The sequence below is a fragment of the Rousettus aegyptiacus genome, unplaced genomic scaffold, assembly GCF_014176215.1.
Source record: "Rousettus aegyptiacus isolate mRouAeg1 unplaced genomic scaffold, mRouAeg1.p scaffold_m13_p_6, whole genome shotgun sequence".
In the NCBI taxonomy this organism is placed as follows: domain Eukaryota; kingdom Metazoa; phylum Chordata; class Mammalia; order Chiroptera; family Pteropodidae; genus Rousettus; species Rousettus aegyptiacus.
Window position 1 is genome coordinate 78,171,223 of NW_023416309.1, and position 22,214 is coordinate 78,193,436.

At 54.1% G+C, this 22,214-nt stretch overlaps 1 protein-coding gene across 1 annotated transcript in view; it reads right to left on the reverse strand.

Annotated features, from left to right (window-relative positions):
• Positions 1-19,350, reverse strand: part of DOC2B (double C2 domain beta) — a 31,066-nt gene extending 11,716 nt beyond the window's left edge. Inside the window, exons 1-6 of the mRNA XM_016138957.2 lie at positions 18,828-19,350; positions 11,083-11,162; positions 7,966-8,040; positions 5,488-5,597; positions 5,194-5,320; positions 2,285-2,442 (exon numbers count right to left, since the gene is read on the reverse strand). Coding sequence (XP_015994443.2) covers positions 2,285-2,442; positions 5,194-5,320; positions 5,488-5,597; positions 7,966-8,040; positions 11,083-11,162; positions 18,828-19,200 — 923 coding nt within the window. The 5' untranslated portion in view covers positions 19,201-19,350. The remainder of the gene's footprint in view (positions 1-2,284; positions 2,443-5,193; positions 5,321-5,487; positions 5,598-7,965; positions 8,041-11,082; positions 11,163-18,827) is intronic.
• Between the last annotated feature and the right edge of the window lie 2,864 nt (positions 19,351-22,214).

Below are 22,214 nucleotides of genomic sequence, written 5' to 3' on the forward strand. Positions count from 1 at the left end.
AGAACTCTAGCGTCACAGGTGCAGATGGAGGCACCATGCTCCCTCTCTGGCCCTTACCCCTTCCGCTCTCTCCAGAGACCGCCACTACAGTGAGATGCTCTGCAGGTTTAAGAAACAGCACCACCGCACCATGTACACAGCGCTGCAGGTTGCTTCTGGGCTTAGCATGTTTTGGATAGCTGTCCATGTTAATTCATCTAGTCCTATTTTATTCGTGTTAATTACATAGTATTCCATCCTATGGATATGCCACATTTTATTAATCTATCCTTTTGCTGATGAATGCTTGGCTGTTTCCAGTTTATTGCTATGACAAACAATGCTGCAACAAACAGCTTTCCACCCAGACACGGGTTTCTAGGATACAAATGTAGAAGGGAAATAATGCAGTCATAGGGCGCACAATTTCCCACTTTATTGGATTTTGCCAAATTTCCTCCAATGGTTATAGAGTATCCTGATTATTTTCTGAACTGTTACAGCACTTGCCCTCACAGTGGTCTCTAATCCACTAGAAATCACTGTTTTGCTAATGGTTGACATCGGGGCCCAATTCATTGTTTTTTTTTTTTTTCGTTTTTTTGGTGTGTGTGTGTGTATGTGTTTAATGTGGAAAATGAGTAATCTCTAGCCATTTGCAGGAACCTGCCTTCTCCCAATGATCCTGGTCACCTCATTACATCTGGGCACTGCTCCTGGGGACTGGTGGTATTGGATTAAAAAAAAAAAAATAACAGCTATACTGAGATATGCTTCCCATGCTGTACAACAGACCCTTTTAAAATACACGGATGGATTGTTTTTAGTGTATTCACAGAGTTATACAACCGCCACCACAATCCATTTATAACATTTGTTTCACCCCCAAAAAGGATCCAACACTCATCAGCAGTCACTCCCCATTTCCCCATAAGCTCCCCCAGCCCCTGGCAACTACTACCATGCTTTCTGTCTCTATGAATTTGCCTATTCTGGACTGTTCATATAATTCACGGAATCAAACAAGGTGTGGTCTCTTTCACTTAGCATAATATCTTCGAGGTTCCTACAGGTTGTAGCATGAATCAGTATTTCGCCCCTTTCTATGGCGGAATCATATTCCATTGCATGGATAGCCCACATTTTGTCTATCCATTCATTGTTTGATGGACACTTAGGTTGTTTCCACCTTTTGCCTATTGTGAATATTGCGCCTATGAACGTTCGTGTATAAGTTTTTGTGAGGACATGTTTTCAGTTTGGGTAAACACCTAGGAGTGGAATTGCTGGGTCATGTGGTAACCCCATGTTTAGCCTTTTGGGTAACTGCCAGACCCTTTTCCAAAGTGTCTGCACCGTTTTTGTCATCTGATTCTAAAAGTAACAGAAATATGATAGTGGCCAGTGGAAATGGTGGCCCCAGAATCGTGCCATGGGGCAGCACTGGCTTCCCTGTGGTGTCAAGATGTCCCCATGGCCTCTGTCACCCAGATCTCCTCACTGTCCCTCAGGCCAGGCCCACTCGTGCTTCTGTATCTCAACTCCTCTGTCCCTCTGACTAAAGAGGCTCACCTTTCTGCTGAGCCAAATCCTCTCCAAGCCCCACCCTTCAAGAGAGTCTCACTGTGAATGCAGGCTAATAGCCATTTTTGTTTGTGGAGGGCCCGAAGTACTGATAGTGGTCACTATGACATCTGCTTTGTCCCTATCTGAAGGGCTACCAGCTCCTGCCTGCCCTTCAGAGCTAGGATCACAGCCTATCCTGGGACAGGTTTATGACTTGGGGCCCTGGCCATCTTGCATGGCCCCTGAGTTACAGTCTCTCCCCAGTGCCACCATGAGCCACCTGCCGGCAGGGGTGGGTGGAGCCTTATCTGCACCTGTGACACCAGCATAGGGGTGGGTGCACGTGGGCAGGACTAAGCCGTGGCAGAGTTCTTTCACTGGACTTTCCAGGCTCTTGGCACAGGCCTTTCCCCTCCTGCCCCCTCCTGCAACCTGCTCATAGCTCGTCCTGGGCCCTGGGCGTGCGAGGAGACCTAAATGGGGCATCGAAGCATAACTGCTCTCTATCAGTGAGACCTGAGAAGCCACTGAGCTTCCATGGGCCTCAGTTTCCTCACCTGTGAAATGAGGCTGGCTAGACTTAACCCACAGAATCGTTGAAGGAGCACAGAAGAGAATGGGGCCTGTGGACACAGGCCTCCCTCAGCGCTCACCTCACTAACAACTGATTTCGTCACACGGAACTCCCTTCTCCTGAGGTGAGCGGGGAAGGAGGTGGCCGACCTGGCCGCTCACTCACGTTTTCACGTAGGGGTCCGAGTAGCCATTGGCGTCCATGGCAGCCAGGTGTGCACAGCGCACGATGCCGACCAGCAGGCCCTGCTTCTGCGAGCTGTACTTGAGGGAGATGAGGATGCGGCCCCGCTCCTCCAGGGACTTGTCTTCTGTCTTGTCTACCTGTGGGGCGGGAAGTTACTGGGCTGTCCTCACGGCTCCCAGCCTCAGCCATGGGCCACCGAGGCTGTTGATGGGCCCAGGACAAGTGGAGCCTGTGGATGGCCAGGGGTCACCCTGGCTCCAGCTCCCCTGAAGGTTTTCCTGGAGCCTCTCAGGGTCCAGGGGCAGCCTCCTTAGGGAGAACACACGAGACAGAGCTTTGGCACATTCCCAACCTCAGGGGAAGCTGGGAGGCAGATGGAGGCCACCTAGGCTCTTCTCATGCCCCACTCTGGGAAACAGACCTCACCTCTAGGCCTCACTTCTGGCCTCCCTACCTGACTCGTCTCCATTCCTCACCCTCTTCAGGTCACCCATTTCCACATTCTGGCTGCTGCTCATGAGGACCCCTCTCATTTACCCTCTGTCCACCAAGACACATCCAGCTGGAGTCCATGACACCCAAGGGCCCCTTCTTAGGCCTCTTAGCCAGGCTCCTCTCACAGGAAGGTTCAGCCATGTCCCTTTGCCCACGACCGCCCTATTGCTGAAGTGATGCCCCACATGGCCCTGTGGAGGCAGGGCCCACACCTACACCTACCTGGAGATGCAGCTCCTGTGAAGTGAGGGAAGGATCACCTTCCCCAACTCTCACACCCAGAACAGACATGGCTACTTGATCACAGCATTCGTCCAGAGCTGAAATGCAGCCTCAGCATCTCTCAACACAGAGCTCAGGCGGCCATCACCAATGTAGCAGACTAGGTATGTGAGAGTTAACTGTCTGCCACTCTGGCCTAGGGCTTCACTACATCATGGCTCTTGTGCTAGTTTGTGTGATGTGCAGAAATTAAACAATACAAATGAGCAGGGATATTTTCAGCTGTTTTTTTAGGGGGTATATTGTACTCCGGGTTGTTTCACATGAAGAGCATTAAGCTGGGTGTCGTTCAGTATTTACTGAGAAGAAATAAGTTCTCAGACTATGTAAAATCTAAAATGTACCATCAAAATGTATCTTTACTGCCAGAGCAGTCAATTCCAAACCACATTCCTGTGCTCAACCTCTGTCCCTGAAACCAGACCAATGAGCTCCTAGCAAATTCAAGCAAAACTCAGGAACACTCCAATCATGCCCTGTGCACAGGCACACCCACTCTCACCCATCCACATGCACAAACACACAATCACACACGCATTCCGCACACTCAAATGTGCCACACATGCATACTCGTTCACATGCAGATACATGTTTACACACATACACAATGTTCTCACACACATACACATGCACGCTCACACCCCCACACAGTTGCTTGTTTATGCCAGGGATCGAAACCCAGGAATACAATTATAGTAGGAGTTGATGTTGCCTTTTCTAAATGACATAGGATCATTTGGAAAAACTGGGTTACCTGTGGTTAGTGACTAATAATAAACTAAAAAAGGTCATATCCATCACACAAATGTCTATGCGTGGGAGAGAACATGACAAGAGAATAAAATTTGATCAAGTTATGCAAGAAGACAGAGCTGGGATTCTGACAGGGAGCTCTGGCCTTAGGCCGACTTGTTCCCAGGGCTTGACCCTGGCCAGGCTGCTCTGAGCATTTGTCCCAGGGCCCATACCCCACCAGGAGATGCACACATGGGGAACAGCCATTGGGTTCTGTCCTCTTGAGCTGTCGCCTTACCCGAGCCTCTGGGGGAAAAATGTCCCAGGAAGGGGACTGTACTCTGAACACTGGGCTGCCAGAGGGTCAAGGTTTCTCAGGACCCAGGGCCTCCTGGCTAAATGCTCCCAGACTTTCTGAACTGGGTGAAGGCAAGGCCTCCAATAGGGGAGAGAGAGCTGAGAGACAAGTGGTCCGAGACTCTGGGAGGGCTCAGCTGCGCACACAGCCAGGGGAAAAATCAGTTTTGACATCATTTTCAAATAACAGCAATTTCTAGGAAAGAATTATTTTCTGTCTCTGCTGGGTATCTCACAGGTAACTCATGCCTAACATGCTCCAGTTGAGCTACTGGGTCCCCAGCTGCTCCTCTCAAGGTCCTCCATGTCACAGTTAATGACCTTTACCCTTGCAGGTACTTAGGCCCCCATGCCTGGGGAAATGGACCTGCCAGCACGCTCATCCAGGACCCAGCACTTCTCCTGCTCTGCTGCTGCCCCTGCCCAGGCCTGGGTCATGCTCATTTCCTCCTCACTGCTCTCCCCACCCTCAGCCTCCTCTCTTTCCCATTCTGAGCCCAGAGAGCCTGTTAAAATATAATCAGATGCCCTTGCCCCTGCCTAGCACCCTCCCATAGCTCACCTCACTCAGGGTGAAGAACTGAGTCCTTCCGAACACTTCTCCACCCCCAGCCTCTGCTCTCACCCCTTTCCCTCTTTCCCCCAGCTTGCTTAGTGGGCTTCTTGCCCGTGCCTCCAACAGGCTGGGCACTTTTTACCCAGGGTTCTGCACCTGCTGCTCCCTCTGCCTGGAATACTCCTGCTTGCCTAGTGAGTCCTTCACTGAGATCGCATCAACCCCTCTCATGCTTTCTTTCCTGGCCTTGATCACAGTCTAACGCATGATCTGTTTGGGTGGCTTATCCTGTATTGGGTCTGTCTCCTGCTTGAGTTCCAAGTGGGCAGGGATTTTTGTCTGTCCCCCAGCACCTGCAACTGTACCAGGCACATAGTAGGTGCTTAATAAATGCTGCTGGCCCTAAGATCATGGCGGGGGGGGGGGGCCCAAGATGGCCTGCAGAGCCCTGTGGCCCACTCACTGGTAGCTGCTTCTCCAGGCAGATGCTGAATGTCTTGGTGTGGTTGGGTTTCAGCTTCTTCAGGGGCACTCGCGTCTCCCCGATGAACTCGTTGTGGCGGAATTTGTCCTCATCACACACGGAGATCCTGGAGGGCAAGGGCATGGCCAGCTCTTCAGACACACTGGGTGCTCCAAAGTCAGTGGGGATTTGTAAGCAGTGGGTAGGGAGTGGGTAGGCAGGGCTGGCCCCTGTGGATAAGGCTGGGGTGGGAGTCGGTAGGGGAGGAGGCTGCGGCCCAGAGCCCTCACCCACCGCAGGGTTTTTCGGATCATGTCTTCATCTGTGATCCCATAGTAAGTGAGGGTCTCATTCCATGTGGGGTTCAGAGTGTTTCGGAGAGTTTTTGTTCTGAGCTTATTTGCCTGGAGAGAGCAACAAACAATCCTGTGAGCGGTAGGCAGACTAATGGCCCCCAAAGATGCCCACACCCTCATCCCTGTCAACCTGTGACTATGTTCTCACACATGGCAAAGGGGAATTATGATTGTTAATCAACTGACTTTAAAACAAGGAGATTATCTAGAGGACCTGGGCGGGCCCTGTGTAATCACGGGGTCCTTAAAAGTGGTAGAAATAGGCAGGAGAGGAGAGTCAGAGGGAGACGTGATGAGGGAAGACGGTCGAGAGAGAGGCAATGTTGTTGGCTTTGAAGATGGAGGAAGAGGTGGACTCTAGAAGCTGGAAAGGGATGGGACATGGCTTCTCCCCTAGAGCCTGCAGAAGGGACCGCAGCCCTGTGACACTGGGTTTTAGCCCAGTGAAACCTATGTAGGATCTCTAACCTGCAGAACTAGAAGAAATTTGTTGCTCTAAGCCACTAAGTGAGTGGTAAAATTTGTTCCTGCAGTCCTAGGAAACTAAAACAGGAGGAGCCCCGATTCGAGGCCCTTGGTGTGTGGCGGCGGGGGGCGGAGGGGGTTCTCCAGGAGGCTGGGGCGGGAGCGCGGTTGCTGGGCTGCTGGGAAGCCCACATGTCCTTGCCTTTGCACAGACTGTCCCCTCTGCCTGGAATGCCACTTCTCCTGTGGGGAAGCCTGTCCAAGCTGCCATGTTGCCTCCACCCCTCCCTCTGTGCTTCTATTGAACTTGCTTCTTACACACCTTTCCTGTCTGACCCCTCCAGACTCTGAGCCCTGTGTCTGAGTCCCTGAGATGTCTGCCACACCTGGCCCATGCTGAGGTCAGACAGGGCTCGGTTCGAACCCCAGCTCCACCACTTACATAAGCTCTGTGGAGCTCAGCGGGTTATTTATCCTGTGTGTCAGGTCCCCCACTGTAAGAAGGGCATAATAATACCTCTTTTTCAGCATTACTTTCAGGTACCTCCTTCATCAGGAGACTGTTCTTTGTAAAATACTGCTCTACACAGGAAATTCTATGGGGGTCTCAACGACTCAGCCTCCAGGTCCCAGGAGTCTAGGGACTAGAGTCAGTGAGCCCCCAGTTTGGGCACATTCCCCTGGTCACAGGGCCTTCAGCCCTTATAGCCCTGAGAGTCCCAGGTGCAGTATGAGGATGTGGAGGCTCAGAGTACCCCGGGCACACACTACCCCGGATCCACTGCCTTCCCAGAGAGGGAGAAACTGCCCCTTCTGGGTGGCTCTCCTGGAAGGTGGTGAGCCTCAGCCCTGTACACTGGTCTAGAGGGTTTAGGCCTCAGAGTCAACTCATGCCCCAGCTGCCTATGGCTTCACAGCTAGGGGCAGGACTGCCAGGTTGGGCTGGAAGAGTCCTGACAGTGGCCAGGGAGGCCCTCCTCCCCGGGGGGCACACCCATTCCTGATTTTTCCTCCCTCTCAGGACACTTGAGGGCCAGGAAAGAATTCCCCAACTCTTGGCTCTGGAGAAAGAGGCCAGGACAAGGACACCAGCCACTGGACTCTGCTGCTCATGCTCCTGTGTCCTGTGTCTTGTGTCCCTGTGCTTTACCCCTAGTCTCCACCTGGAAGCAAAGCTGCTGGTCTCTAGTCGAGTCCCCACTGGCATGAGGTCTGCACAACCTCCCCCCTCCCCGCCACGATGTCTGTGCGGGTCGGAGCAAGACCCAGCTCTGAAAGATGATGTGACCTTCCCTCTCGTGAAATTAAAAATGAACTGTTAGACATATATAGGGAAGTCTAACCAAGTTTTGATCTTTCAGTGCTGAGGGTGACCTTGATGCTTTTGTTTCATAGTAAAGTTCTGATAAAAAAAATTTTTTCTTCCCTTTCCTAGATGTACCGTGTACTTGAGCTGCCTGTTGGGTCATCTGGAATGGGTATAAAGGTTCTGTGCTCAAAAAACAAAGGTTCTGTGCCCACCCCATCCTCCTTGCGGAATACTACAGAGCAGCCCATCAACACATTAAAGGCTCTGGTAAGTCCTGCAGAAAAGAAACCTGTTGAACAATGTTTTCCAGTGTTATTTGACTATAGAACCCTTTTTTCTTTACACATACTATTAACCTCCAGCTAAGACTGCTTCTTATAAAATGCTGGCCTGGGAATGCTCTGGAAAGTTTCCCCAACTCAGCAGGCAGGTGGTGCTGACTTGGGGTTCCTGGGAGGCCTGGAGGGTGTGGGCTGACTGGGTGCTCTGGGTGGAGGTGAATGGCTGGAATCCCCATCTTGCTTGGGCTATGAGGGGGTATGGGAGTTATGGGCCACCCTGTGTGCCCCAAGCCCAGTCTGGGCCTGGGCCTCTGCTGCAGTGGACAGAGCTGGTAGCCAGGCCTAGGGCAGACCCCCTCACCTTACTGGCTCCGGGTAGCAGGTGCAGCTTGACATAGGGGTCCGCCAGCCCGTTGTGGTCCATTGGCTTCAGGCCCTGAGCAGAGAAGAGCAAAAGGCATGACCTGGGGTTTGGGGACAAAGAGAAGCGAAGGCCTCCAGGCACCTGGGGTAGGAGGCATCCCTTGCCCCCAGGGCTGCCTGGCTGGGTCCATTCATGACCCTCTTCACAGAAGCCCCCTGACCCCAAACTCTGAGAGTGCGGGAGTGAGGATGGTTCAGTGCTTGCATAATCTCCCCTCCAAATGTCCTGGCCCAGGGCAAGTTTGGGGCATCTTTATTAGACCAGCCTTTCCCTTTCTAGTCTCCTTGTCATGGAGGACGCACCTTTCTCTGAATGGGGCCCTCGTTATCCTGCTTTGGTTAATTAGGCACTTCCTTCTTCCTGATTCCCCTCCCCCACTCTCCAAACAGGAGACTTCCCTCACTGACCCTAAATCCACATGACCCTCTGTCGACTCACCCGCAAGCTTCCGTTTGTGTCTGCGGGAAAATGTTCCATGTCCTAGAGACCAGGCTCATTTTCTCTCTAGATTTGCCATGGCTCCCCGCCTGTGTCCACAGAGGCCACACAGCTGGCTGGCCACAGAGGGTCCTTCCACAAGATGGCAGCCCTCACTCACTCTGAACAATCAGTCAAGTGTGCACAGCTGGGAAACCAGTGGAACCATAAATGGACAGGGTCCGGCTGATCTCATACCTGGTCTTGTTTCTGAAAATGGTATTTTTTTCTACTGGGGTGGTACACAGGGATGTAGGGAGGCCGCTGTGGCGTGTGTGGGCAGAGCTGGCAACCTCATGACATCATCCGGAGATGAACTGCAGGTTGGCTGCTCATAACCAGGCCCCCTTCTAGGGGAGCTGAGACTCTTCTCCTGCCCCACCCCCACCTTGATTTAAAGGAGCGCCCAGGTGGGGGCTTCAAACCTCCCTCTGCTCTACTTATGGGAAGGGGCACACAGGTTTCAGAGCCAGGCTGGCCTGGGTTCAGATGTCAGCTTCTGCATTATTAGCTAGGTATGGGAGTGAGTTCCTTGGCCTCTCGAGCCTCAGCTTTATGATCTATAAAAAAGAGTTAATAGTCCCCACTTGCCAGGGTTGGAGTGGGAGTTGAGGAGGTCATGCTGATGAAGGGCCTGGACAACTGGGTGTTCGCTCCCCATCCCTGATATGCTAGTCCCCCAAGAAGATGCCAGAGAACTGGGTGGGGGCCAGGGTGGGGTATCTGAGCTCTGCTGAGCTCCGTGGGGCTGGTTCTGGGATGAGGCTTGGCTTGGAGGCCTTGTGTGTGCCACAGCAATGAGGTGGCCTTTCCGAACACAAGTCCCTCATCCTGGCCTCTCGCCTGCTCAGGACTGGCGGTCTGCCAGTTGAGTGCCCACGTGTCCATGTGCATGTGGGTGGGGGTGGACACTTGCCACCTGGCACTGTCCTCCAGGACAGCGTTAGGTACTCAGCCCTTAATCACATAATACTCACAACCATCATACAGGTGGGGATGATTAACCCTATTTTACAGATGAAGAAATTGAGGCTTCTCGCTTATCCAAGGGGAGAGTGACCAAGCTAGGGTCCAGCCGGCCTCCTCCTAGAGTCTCCTGAGGGGCTTTGCCTATCAGCCCTGCCTTGGCCTCCTCAACTCTTGGGGCTCCTCCCCATACTCCAGCCCAGAGTCCCAACTCCTTCCATGCCTGTGCCACCCCCGCTCCTACAGAACTGGATTCACTCAGAGAATGACCTAGAGAGTTGGGGAGCTGCCATGGCTCATGGCCCTACCATCCCCTACCTCCGATGCTTCGAGTGACACCCCCAAAGGAACACACACATACATGTGCACACATATACAGGTACCCGCAGAGACCTGTGCACGCACACACATGTGCATACCCCAGGTCACCTGCACAGCCCCTCTGGGGCCCAGGTAGGAAAGGCAGGGCACACAGCACAGGAGGGCACAGTGTCTGGGACGGGGAGGAGGAAGGCTGGCTCTGGCCAGAGCGGCCTGGCAGCCAGTGCCCTTTCCCAGTCCCCAAACCGGGACAACCTGTCTAAAGCTTGGTAGAGGGAGAGGGGAAGGGATCTATTTGTGTTTTGCAGCCTGCCCTCACCCTGGCATAGTAGGGGGTCACCAGATTTTCAGCTCTGTACCTAAAGACAGGTCTGGAGCCCTTACCAGGTGAGGCTGGGCATGCCCTGCATCACCACCGGAGCAGCTCCCAGAGGACAGGGCAGGGGCCAGGATGGAGTGTGTGGGCCTCTAGGGGCTCAGCGTGACACTGCTCACCCCTGCTATGGCAGTCCAGGCGCAGTGGCACAAGCAGGGTGAGGCACAGCAGGGGCAGTAGCAGGCAGCCTGGCCCTCTGGGTGGGCAGAGTCAGGGGCAAGGTGGGAGGGAGGGGCAGAGATGCTCATGGGTTGGGAGCTAGAGTGGGGTCTGGGCCCAGAGAGCTGTGCCGGAAGCTCCTGGCTCTGAGCTGGGCCCAGGCCCTTCCATGACTCTACTGGGAGGTTCTACTAGGCTGCACTGCAGCCCTTACCTTCCGAGAGAACATCAGCTTTGGCACCTTCGTTCCAGAAGGAGTGATATTGTGAGGGGATGAAGGGAATAACATGGCTGAGAATACAGAGCTGACACGTGCCAGCCAGAGAGGCAGGGCCACTCACGGCCCCAACCCAGAGAGCAGGATGCAGACCCTGGTTCTAAGAGATTAATCCCCTGCTTGGAGTAGCCTCAGCACCCAGAGTGGGACAGTGGTGCCTGCTCACTCTTCCCTCCGTCAACAGCCCCTCCCCAGTTCTGGTGGGCTCTGTCCCCTGAAAGTCCCACACAGGCCTCCCTCCCCTTTCTTTGTTCTGCTTCTTTCCCAAATGCCTGTCTCTGCAGACTTTTTAGGGCAGCAAAGATGACTGAGGCAGGAATTGAGTTAAGAGTCCCCTCCCTGCCCTGCACTCACAGCACAGATACCACCAAGCCTGGATGAAAAACAGATGGGGAGGACTGGCCTTCTGACCTCATCCCCTCCTCGAGGGAGCAGATACAGCCCGGGCCTAGGAACAGTGGCAGCCCGAGGGACCTACCTTGGCCTTGCTGATGGTGCAGTGGAGGGCATTGTTCTCCTGGTCGTAGAGGAGGCTGAAGTCCAGCGTGCCCAGGGCAGCTGCGGACAAAGGACTGCTCAGGTCATGCATCAGCTGCATGGTGGAAAAGTGTCACCCACCCCTGTGAGGTCAGATGAGGTACCAGTGCCTACGGTGACTGCCACCAACTGGATACCTACTACATACCAATCCCTCCATCCAGCCTCCTAGTCCCGCCAACCCTGGGAAGTGAGCAGTATTCTTCCCACTTTCCAGATGAAGAGCTGAGGCTCAGAGAGGCCAGGTCAGTCACCCCCAGTCACCGTGAGTGGAGGCCCAAGGATCAAACCCAGGTGGTTGGCCCCACAGCCCCAGGCCCCTGACCCCTGAGCTGTGGTGCCCGGCCCGTAGCTGGTCCAGTGTAGTGCTCATGTGTACTGGGCACTCAGCTAAAGGAGTTCCCATTCTATCCTCTTTGTGCAACTGCCAGTCTGGGTTCCAGCCTTAGTTTCCCTCAACTGTTAAATGTCACAAAGATTGTGTGAGAAGGCAGCAGAGACAGGGCTTTGCAAGGCTGCAGGGTTCTGGTTGGGCTGATTAGCTGGTCCAATCTCCCACTTCCCAGAAATACTCAGGGTGCAGATATCTGGTCTCTCTGGTCCCTTGGGGGCCTGGGAGGCTTCAAGGAGCCAGCTGGGTCCTCATGGTGCTACCCCAAGCCTCTTAAAGGCAGCAGGCGATTCCCAAGGGCTGGGCAGAGAGAGCGCAGCAGTAATTGGGTGCAGCTGCCACTTTCGAGGGCAATCACACACGGCAGCTGTGCCCTACCATGTCGACGTGGCTCCTGGCATGAAGGCGGGAGTTATGGCAGACCTCGGGGACAAGTCTCTGGACAGCAAGGTGCACGTTCACAGGATGTCTTTAGAAGCCCAGATCCTGCTTACAGGCTGCTGGGCTGGTTAATTGGCATCTCAGTCATTGATTCCTTACCAAACATTTACAATATGCCAGACTCTAGGGATAAAGATAATGAGGCAGGGTTCCCGCCCCAAGCAAAGCACAACTTAATGGGGAGAACAGGTGAAAAGAATCTGCCACAACAGTTTGGTGGGCCAGGAGCAACGGGGCCACCAGGGAAGGCTTCCTGGAGGAGAAAGCCTTTAGCTACAAAGGATGAGTAGGTGTTGGCCGGTGTCCAGCAGGGCTGGGGAAGGGGCAGTCCAACCACAGGCCACCCAAAGGGTGGGGGACTGAGTGGCTACAGTGATACTGAGGGAGGGCAGGGCTCTTTTCCTTAGGCTAGATCAAACCACGGCCCCCTGGCCAAGTCCAGCCACACCCATCCGTTGACATCTGAACCATAGCCACTTTCGCACTATAACAATGATAGAGCTTGGCAGATGCCACAGGGACCACATGGCCTACAGATCCTTGGGCTCACACAGGGGCCCGGGCCTAGCAAAGTTTTGGGTTTGAAGAGAAATGGGCAAATTAAGGACCATGCATGTGGGCCTGCCCTTTATTCTGAGGTGCTGGCGATGAGTCATGCAAGTTTTGCTTCCTAGCATCTAACACAGGGTAAGACACACAGCTCAGCATCTCTGTCCTTGACTGGTGGCACATATGAGGAGCGAAACCTGCCCTCTGACATCTGACCCCTGGCTCAGATCCTGGACCTGCACTTCCTTGCTGCATGACCTTAGGCAGCTTCTCTTCAGTTTTCTCATCCGCAAGATGGAGATGCAGTAGTATTCACCTCACGGCATTGTGCTTTAACACAGCACATGAGATATAGAAAGTACTCAGTAGATAATTATAGAAGGAGCAGATCCATTTAGGTGACTTTTCTAGATAACTGTACTTGCTCCTCTGAGACGCCTTCTGGAATGAACTTGTTTCAAAGTGGATCACCCCCCTCCCAGGCTTTGTGAGTAGAATATACAACTGGTCACTTACACTTTTCTGCATAACCTGAGCTGTTGCTATAATGATGATTACTGTTCTTTGCCCAGATGTGGAAAGGGGTGTGAGACGATTCCTCTACCTGGTGACCCCAGGTGGCCACTCTTTTTGAGGTTTTTCTCATTTTTCTGCCTCCTGTGTTGCCATCATTTTCAAACTCCCATTAGAGCATTTGCATCTGGTAGCCCAAATAACTCTCCCTCCTATTCAATAGTTACTTGTTTCTTCTATGAAACCAAGTGAGAATACGTTTTAGAATTGTGCTCAAACTAAGAGTCAACAAACCTTGAGTGGAGGGTAAAAAACTTTTTCCTGAGTAGACTCTGTGCCTTTGTGCTAACTATATCTGGCCTTTTGCTGCCTGCATCCTAGCTCCCATCTATGCAGGTGGGCAGGTGAGGATGCTGTAAGTGAGGTATACATTACCATGTCTCTAACAACTAACATAGCAGTGGGCCTGACATTCTTCAGGTCCATGCTTTTGTAATGACATTCTCCAAAGCATTCGCTTTCTTTATATGATAGTCAATTAGTCTGCTGCTCAGTTCAGGCCTTGTTCCTCCCAGACATTAGGCTGCCAAAGGCAGGGACCATGCCTCTGCCACGCCTGGGACACCAGCAGAGAGCAGATGTTCAGTCCACTTGGCTGGTCCATTCAAACCAACTCCTTCTCTAGCTTGGTGTAGTGCACACATGTCAAAAAGCACACTCCACGATCTCTGCCTATTTCCCAATCCCAGAGAAAGACCAGTTAGTGAGAGGGAGGGGCCACCTGTTCTCCACTGGGAAACAGCTCCAGGAGGAGAGGAGCCCCTTCCACTGGCTCTACCGGCATCCCTGTCTAAGGAGGGCCCCATGCTGCTCAGCGGAACCGACACCTGTTATCACTTCCCAGGAAGAAACAGCACGCTGAGCGCTGCCCCGGGATGGGACTCATGAATTCTTTGAACTCCAATAAAAGTTTTTTAAGGAGTAATAGCTTATAAATAGAAGCCCAGTTACCATTTTTAGAGACCTGCCAGTGGTAGGGCTCTCTTAGGGAGCTTATAGTCCTAAGTCTTCATTTCCCATTCAGAAAAATGAGGCTCTGAGAGGGGAGGTGACCTGATCAGGGTGGCACAGCAGAGATGGACACAGAATCTAGGCCTCGTCATTTCTATCCCGATAGTTCCTGCCTTAAAGCCTAGTTGCTTCCAGTGTTTTCTGTCTGCCACTTAGTTTAGCTGAAATCTCAGGAGGATGCCATGGAGAAAAAAAGAGAGAAAAGTAGAGCTGCTCTTGGGGACTAAGAAGGGCTCGGCCGTGCCCTAGAAGGGCCTATGAGTTGGAAATGCACCCTGGGATCGAGGTGCGGGTGAGGAGGGCCTTTAGGTCGGCGAAAGTGCTTGTCTGTGTAAGCCGCAGGGTCCTGCCCTTGAGCCACGCAAATCACATGTCCTGCCTAAAATTTATATCCTTGGAAAAATAATGAGGGTTGGTCACTAATGGGCCTCTGAGAGTTGTCACTGTTTGTTGATAATTATAGAGCTTTAATGGGGCTAATTCAGAGAAAATCAAGCTCAAGCCCCTGTCGGTTCCTCTAAGGCTGAACATCCCTCTGTTCTGCTAATGGAGACTGACGGCATCATTTTGACCTTGGTTTGCACTTGGACTTTCCTCACCCGTACACCCTTGGGAATTGGAAATCAGCCCTGGGTTTTTGATTGTTTGTTTGTTTGTTTTTTGAAGAAAAACGTCAGCCTCTCAAATAGTTTTTAATAACTATGGCAGGAACCACAGAAAATGATCAAGCCTGAGTTGAAAGCATTTTGTAGTTAGGGAAACTGAGGCATGAAGCTGGGCACTGCAGGGGGTACCAAGAGGAATGAGCCATATATCCCTGCTTCTCAGGACCTCAGAGGCAGAGGGGTCAGATTTTTATAAATCTATTCATCTCCCTGCTTTAAATTGTCCAAAGGCTTTCTGCTGCCTCCTGGACTCAGTTCAACCTTCTTGGTGTGGCATTTAAGGCTCCCTGTGATATGATCACTTTGGCCTCGTCATTGGTCTTTTCCCTTGCTTCAGCCACTTGACCTTATTGTGCCTCTGCTGAGCTGTTTCCTATACCTCTCTACCTGTGCACACGGTAGACCCTCTACCAGGAGCACCTCCCTTCCTACTTCCGTTCTACCAGTCTGCTTCCTCCTTCCCCCTCTCCATGGGTAAACTCTGTGCAAACCAGTGCTTCCACTTGGGTTCCTGCCTCCCTGTCTTCACCGTTGGGCTATTTGTACATTTTGATTTCTGTGAACTCCTTGTTGTCGGAGATTGTGTTTCAGGCATTCTTGAATCTCTGTGCCCAGAATAGTGCTTAATGCAGAGTTGGGCTTGTAAAGTTGAGTGCATAAAAATATGGTGTGGGCAAAACATCACTGGGCTCAAAGGAAGGTGAATCACTGCCAGTGGGCCAAGGAAATGGCCCCAGCCGAGGGACTTTGGGGCAAGCCTAACAGTGATTCCTCCACTCCATCCTTGCTCCAGGTCTCCATGGCATCCGTCCTGCCCCAGCCCAGGCTGAATCCTGCAGGGCAGGTGTAAGCATGGGCATGTGATGCAATTCTGGCTAATGAGGCAGAAGGACAGGTCTCCTGGAGACTCGAGGAGAGGTTTCCTTGCTCTTAAACTGAGACATGGGAAAGGAAACTGATCCTTATCCTTGTTAGACTCTTATTGTTACATGTGATGCCTGGACCTGCAGCAGCCACCTTGGACTGTGAGGGAGGTCAGCCTTTTTATACATATGTTCATCCCTCTTCTTTAAATTGTTAAAAGGTTCTCCACTGCCTCCTAGACTCAGTTCAATCTCCTTGGTGTGGCATTCAAGGCCCTCTGTGATAATGACCATTTTCGCCTCATCCCTGAGGATAAGAGCATGGCCAAGTGGAAAGGCAAACAACCATCATCATTGATGTTGCTGATACGTTGCATATATCTACCCCTGTGACACCTACCTCAACAGTCCCAGTGTTTAAGGCACCTTGAGTTTTCTGTTATTTGCAGCCCAAGGCATTCTAGCCATTACTGCTTTGAAGAATGGGTTTCCTCAGGTGGAGAGTGGGTGGGCAGGGGAATGGTACAGGCAGAGGGTGGGCCACCAGGCCTCCCTAGAGGGAAGCAAGCCATGGAGTCCAGCTTAGCCAGGCTGCACTGTGGACCACTGGGAGGGGAGGAAATATGGCTGGGGTCACTTCTAACTTGGACATTGACTGCGTTTTCTTCCCATCATCATTCCTCTATTAGATCAGTTTGGAACATGTCAATTTTGTGCTTGCGCCTTGAGGTAACTTAATAAGGATGAGCTTTAAAGAGAAGGAAGAAAAGGTTGAATAAATAAACAGCACTTCACTTACAGCCTTGGACAACAGAGCAACCGCCCTAATTTCTTTTTGTTAGCAGAGAGATAATCCATTAATTAGGGCAGCAAATAGCATAACCCTTGCTAAAGCCATAATGAACCATCTGGCTTGAATCATTTAGGCTTATTCTAGGGATCTGGTTGTCAGAGCTGAGAGGGGGGATGGCCTAGGGTACTGGGTGGAAAGAAGTTCTGCCCCAAAACCTGGTCCCCCTATGGGCAGGACCCAAGATTTCTTTGTTCTCGTGCCTGGGATATTTGCTCAGCCACTGATGGGATCCGAGTCCAGGGCAGGCTGCCTCTTGAAGGGGGTGAGGGGCCCTGACTCAGCCACACTCCTTCCTCCTTAGCTCTTTGCAGCAGAGTGCCCTGGTGATAGGGGTGTGGCCAGCCCACAGTTCAGGCTGGCAAGGCTGTGTCCAGGACTGTCTTGTACTGCTGACCCTAAGTGAGTCTGTCCCCTGCAAGGACATATGAGCTCCCTGAGTCCAGGGCCCCAGATCTCTTCCCTCTCTGCTGCTAGGACAGTGCTCTGTAAAGGACTTCTGAGTTGATACACTGGAAATGTGGCAGCTGGCCTGAGCTTTGGACTTTCTGGACCCTTCCTTGCCTGTGAGTTCAGGGACAGCCAAAAGAAACAATCAAATTTCTCATCTCTTTGCTGTATGTCATCCAGAGGGCCCTTAGTGGCACTTGGAGTGTTGCCTGAAGCTCTGGCGGAAACCCTGCCCCGCCCCTCACTCCCTTGGCATAGCAGAAAAGATGCTGGAAATGGGAACAAGTTCCCCATCCCTTCTTCTGGAGGTGGCTTTGGATTCAAGGCATCCAAAAGGGTGGCAGGTCCCAGTTAGGACCTGCCCAGAGGCACAGCAAGTGAGGGGGTGCCCTTTGCCCAGGGTGCCAGGAACCGCTGAAAGTAAGGAAGATCCAGGGCACACCCCGGAGGCCAATAAATTCTCCCGATCCAATTTCCTCAAGCTGGCAGGAAAGTGGAAGGAGAGGACTGTTTCCTACCCCCATGCCCAGGGGGTAGGGCCTCAATATGCCAACCTCTGGCCACAGGGCTGTGGCCCAGGCCCAAGAAAGTGCATAGCTGGCAGTTCCCCCACAAAGACAGGGCTCTGACCCACCTTGGCTGATGGGCCTCCTCTGGCTCACTCCTCCTAGGCCTCCCTAGGCAGGCTGTGAGAAGTCTGACGCCCCTTCCCCCACCCCAGTAGTGCTGATAACCTCCACCCTAGGCTTCCAGAGGCACATCTGATGCTGGGGGGAACTCCAGACCCCTGGCCTGAGGCCCTTGTGAGCACCCAAACCCTATGCAGCCACCTTCGCTGCGCTGTGTGGGGGGATGGGGCTGGGTTGGCTTTGGCGACACCCGCCAGTGACCCCTGCTCCGAAAGGTCCACATCCTGGGCAGGGCTGACGTTTGACTGGTTTTCCAGGCCTGAGAATGACGCTGCTGGGGCTACACCTGGGCTGGGGGCCTTGAAAGCTGTGCTCCCCTCTCCCCACCCCCATCCCGCACAAACCCATTCCGCACTGAGTAACGACATGTTCGGCCTCCGTTCCCCCCCCTCCCCAGTTCCGGAGCGGGCGGGGCAGAGACGGGAAAGGACCTCCAAAAGCGCCCGCCGGCCGGGCCGAGGCCCGGGGGGACTCCAGCGTTCGCCTACTCCCTAGGGCTCGGGGCTCAGCCCCGAGATAAGGAGGCGCGGGCTGGGGGCCATTCCTGACCGAGAAAGCGGACGTAACAGGTGGGCGCAGGTCGGCAGCCCGGGCGAGAGCAGCGGCGGGGTCCACGGACCCGGGGGGAGGAACCGCCAAGGTTTTTCCAAAGGACGAGCGGCCCGCGCACCAGCAAAGCCGCAGCGCTCGGAGGGCCGCCGGGCCCACCCGGGAGGCCGGTCGGGCCCCAGCCTCGGGTCGTCTCCCCTCTGCCGCCCCAGTGCTACCCTCCGCCGCGGGGCCGGCCAGGAGCGGGTTCCCGGGCAGGGAGCGACCGCGCGGCCGGCAGCAACTGGTGTCTCCCCGGGGCGCAGCTCCGCCCTACCCAGGAACAAAAGCCGCCTCCCGCGGCGGAGCTCCCAGCGGCGGGCCGAGAGGGGGCGCGGCGAGGGCTCCGGGGAGCTGGACCCCAGAAATGGGACACCCCCAGGGGGCGCCCCTAAACTTCCCACCTCTCCGGTCCGGGTCGGGGGAGGTGTCGGGGCTGGGGCTGCAGGACGCACGGAGAGTGCTTGGAACCGGCACGGGGGCCGCGACCCGCCGTGGGGTGTATGTAGAGGGACGACGAGGGACCGCAGGGGGAACGAGCAGCCAGTGAGGTCACGGAGCCTGCGAGAAGCCGAGCCAGGGGAGGGGGCGCGAAGTCGGCGAGTTGCAAACTTACTGCAGTCGTCCGACTCGTAGCCGTCGGCGTCCGGCTCCTCCTCGGGCGGCTTTGCGGGCGGCCGCGCTGGACTGGGGCCGGGACTGGGGCCCGGGCTGGCGCCGTAGGCTCCGAAGAGCTGGTCGACATCCTCGTCGTCGTCGCGGGCGCCGTCGGAGGGGCTGCGGCGGCCCGCGCTGGCAGCGGCCGGGCGCGCGGGGGCGTCTGGAGGCACAGCGGCGCGGGGCTCCGCGGCCGGGGGCAGGCCCCGCGGGAAGCGGGGGAAATAGTCGGAGATCTGCTTGATGGGCCGGATGGGGCCGGGGCACACGTCGATGGCCATATGCTCCTGGATACTGATGGTCGCCTTCTCCCCGCGCCGCCGGAGGGTCATGCAGGCAGCGCGGCCCCGCCTGGGCGCGGCCGGGCCTGGCCCGTAGCGGCCCCGGCCCGGGGGCGTCTCAGCAGGCCCGGCGGGGCGCGGCGGGGGCTGCGGGCAGCGCCGGCGGCGCACCCCGGACGGCCCGGACGCGGGTGCTACCTGCTCCGCGGCGGCCGGCGCGAGTGAGTGCGAGGGGCCAGCAGGCAGGGGGCGGGCCCAGCCCGCGTCACCCGGTAGCAACCAAGCAGTGTGAGTGTGCTGGCTGCGCGGGCGGCGCGGAGCCGAGCGAGCCGAGCGAGCCGAGCGGCGCCGCGCTCACTCGCACTCACATCGGCACGCACCCCGGCCTGGGACCCCGCGCGCGCACAGCCATGGGCAGGCAAGGCCACCAGGAGCCCTCCGTTCACGCAGGCTCGGAAGACGAGCGGGGCGTGAGCAGCGACCCGCAGGACGCACGCTCCTGGCCACGTTCCCGCCCGTGCCAGCACTTGCTGGGTCCTGTTCACCCTCACAGGACACATGCAGGTGTGCAAGGACACTCCAAGCACACACAAACGTGTGCCGATACTTGATGAAAGTATCCACTGGCTTATACCCGCAGGACACACACACAAACATATGTATTCATACAGAGTTGGTTGAGGCTGTTGTGGCACGGTATACCCCCTGAATGACACACAAACACAGGCATAGAGGTGGTCAGGGGACTCAGGCAGTCTTCCATGGCCCCGACCATGCCTGACAGGGCACACAAACGCACCATAGTAGTGATCAGGGGATTCTGCACAGACACCCATACCCACACACATCTAGTGGGACACACAGCCACACTCCTAGGAATGCAGACATAGGCTGCAGAATGTGTACATCAGCTGTGCAAGGCCATTGCTGATCCAGTCCGTTCACACTTTCTCTCAGGTCACATACAAACACACACCCTGTAGTCTCAACCTAGTACCTTGCTTGTCCAGTGAGTAGTGTGAAGGGACCCATGGGGACAGGGTGAATGAGAACCTTGATCACGAGCTGTGGTCAGAAGGCAGGTGAGGGCAGGCAGGGCCTGGGCAGAGGAGACCTTCCCAGAGAGTGATGGATGAGAGGCAAGGTGTGGTCTGCCCACCCACCCTGGCCTCCCACATGTTCAGATAACTAAACAAATCCCAGACAGCCCAGTCCTGGCTGCTGTCCTGCTTTCTGAGAACAGAGCTCTGTTAGAAATGGCTGCCGCTCATACACGCGTGTGCCCGGAAATCCCTGGGCATGGACTGAATCCTGTTTGCTCTCTGGTTTCTTCTTGGCTGGGTCCCTTCCATGAGTCTGAATGAGGGGCCCCAAGCCTGTGCCCCTCCCTCCACCATAACCCCTGTGGAGGGGTGGGGAGCAGAGAGAAGAGAGAGAAGGCCTTGCCCTCATCACTTCCAGCTGCATTGTTCTGGCAGATCATTTGATCTCTTTGAAGCTCAGTTTCTTCATCTGTGAAGTGGGGCTAATTCAAACCTCACAGCCTTATGGTGAAGCCCCATCTATCACAGAACATGACAAATAAGAGGTGCTCAATAGGGTTGGTTTTCTCTTCTCCCTTTCCTTGAGAGATGAGACTGTTGCGAAATGATGGAGATGCCTAGACCCCATCGATCACGTTGCACTGGGTAATAATGGTCACTATCCACTATTGAAAACTACAACATATTGTGTCAAGAATGTTTAAAGTTATCATCTCATTTATTCCTATACTATCCCATGATGTAGGCAGGGTTTACTGTTTCCATTTTGTAGTGAGGAAATTAAAGCTCAATGGCTTGGCCAGGGTGACTGCTGGTTGGTGGCAGAGCTGGCATTAGAACCCAAGTACCTTGAATTTTTGAGGCTTCCACGTCCCCTTCCCCTTCTTCCCCCGCTACTGAGCTCCAGGAGTCAGAGCAGGGGTTTTACATAGGTAAAACCTTGTTCCCTTAACCTTCTCCTGAGGCTTCTTGGAATGGGGAGCCCAAATTGAGGAGGAAGAAGAGGAGAAGAGAGAGAGGGCCAAGAGCCCTCAGGAATTACAGTGGGAATGAACCAGCCTGGGGGCTCCCTAAGGACAATCTGGGATCCTGATGGGAGAAAAAAAATCAGCCTTCCAAGACTCAAGGGCCAAGGGAAGGACAGGAGAGCCTAGAAGCCTAACATAGCGGGTGTCTCATTTCCAGGAATGCTTGAGGGGATTAGTCCTTTAATAGGCACAGAATGGCTTCTTTTGTGCCAGAGGTGGCTGCATCACTAAATGGTTATGTAATGATTCAGAGTATTAAAATACAGATGCTGAACTATCATTTCATAATTCTTTCACTTGAGGAGCAAGAGAGTGCTGTCATTATCTTACAGATAGGGAAACTGAGGCTTCAGGAGGTTAAGTAACTGGGAATGAGAGCCTGGTATCCTGACCCCTGACCCTGCGACCTTTGACATCAAAGCTACATCTCACTGAGGGTAGGGACAGAAGGGGGCTCACAGCTCCCTCCCGGCCTCTTGACTTTCTGTGGGTCTGGCTTTTTGGAGGATCAGCTCATGGCTCTTGGCTCTGCAGTCCCTGGCTCTGGGGAAGGTATAGAGGAAGTGGGGTAGAGGGCTGAGACTCTAAAGCACAGAGCCAGGAGGCCCTACCATGCCCTCTGGAGAAACATGAGGGCGTATGTGAGGCCAACCTGTGGCAGGTGGTGGAGTCAAGAGCCACTCTGAGGTCTGAGTTCTTCCACCTATGAGTCTAGCCGAGATGGGGTAGGGACCCTGGAGGGACAGAATTAGTGTTATCTGGGCAAGTGTGCAGTTTCTAGAAAGAGTATGGGTTGTAGAGACAGGTAGACTTGGATTATAAAACCAGGGTCTCCCTCCTCCTAACTGTCTAACTTGGGCAAATCACTTAACTTAGGTCCTTAGTCTTACCTGTGGAATAGGGGAGGCCATGAACAGTCTCATGAGAACCGAAGAGGCAGATGGCTAGAAAGTGCATAGCGCAATGCCTGGCATGCAACAGGCACTCAGTGAAT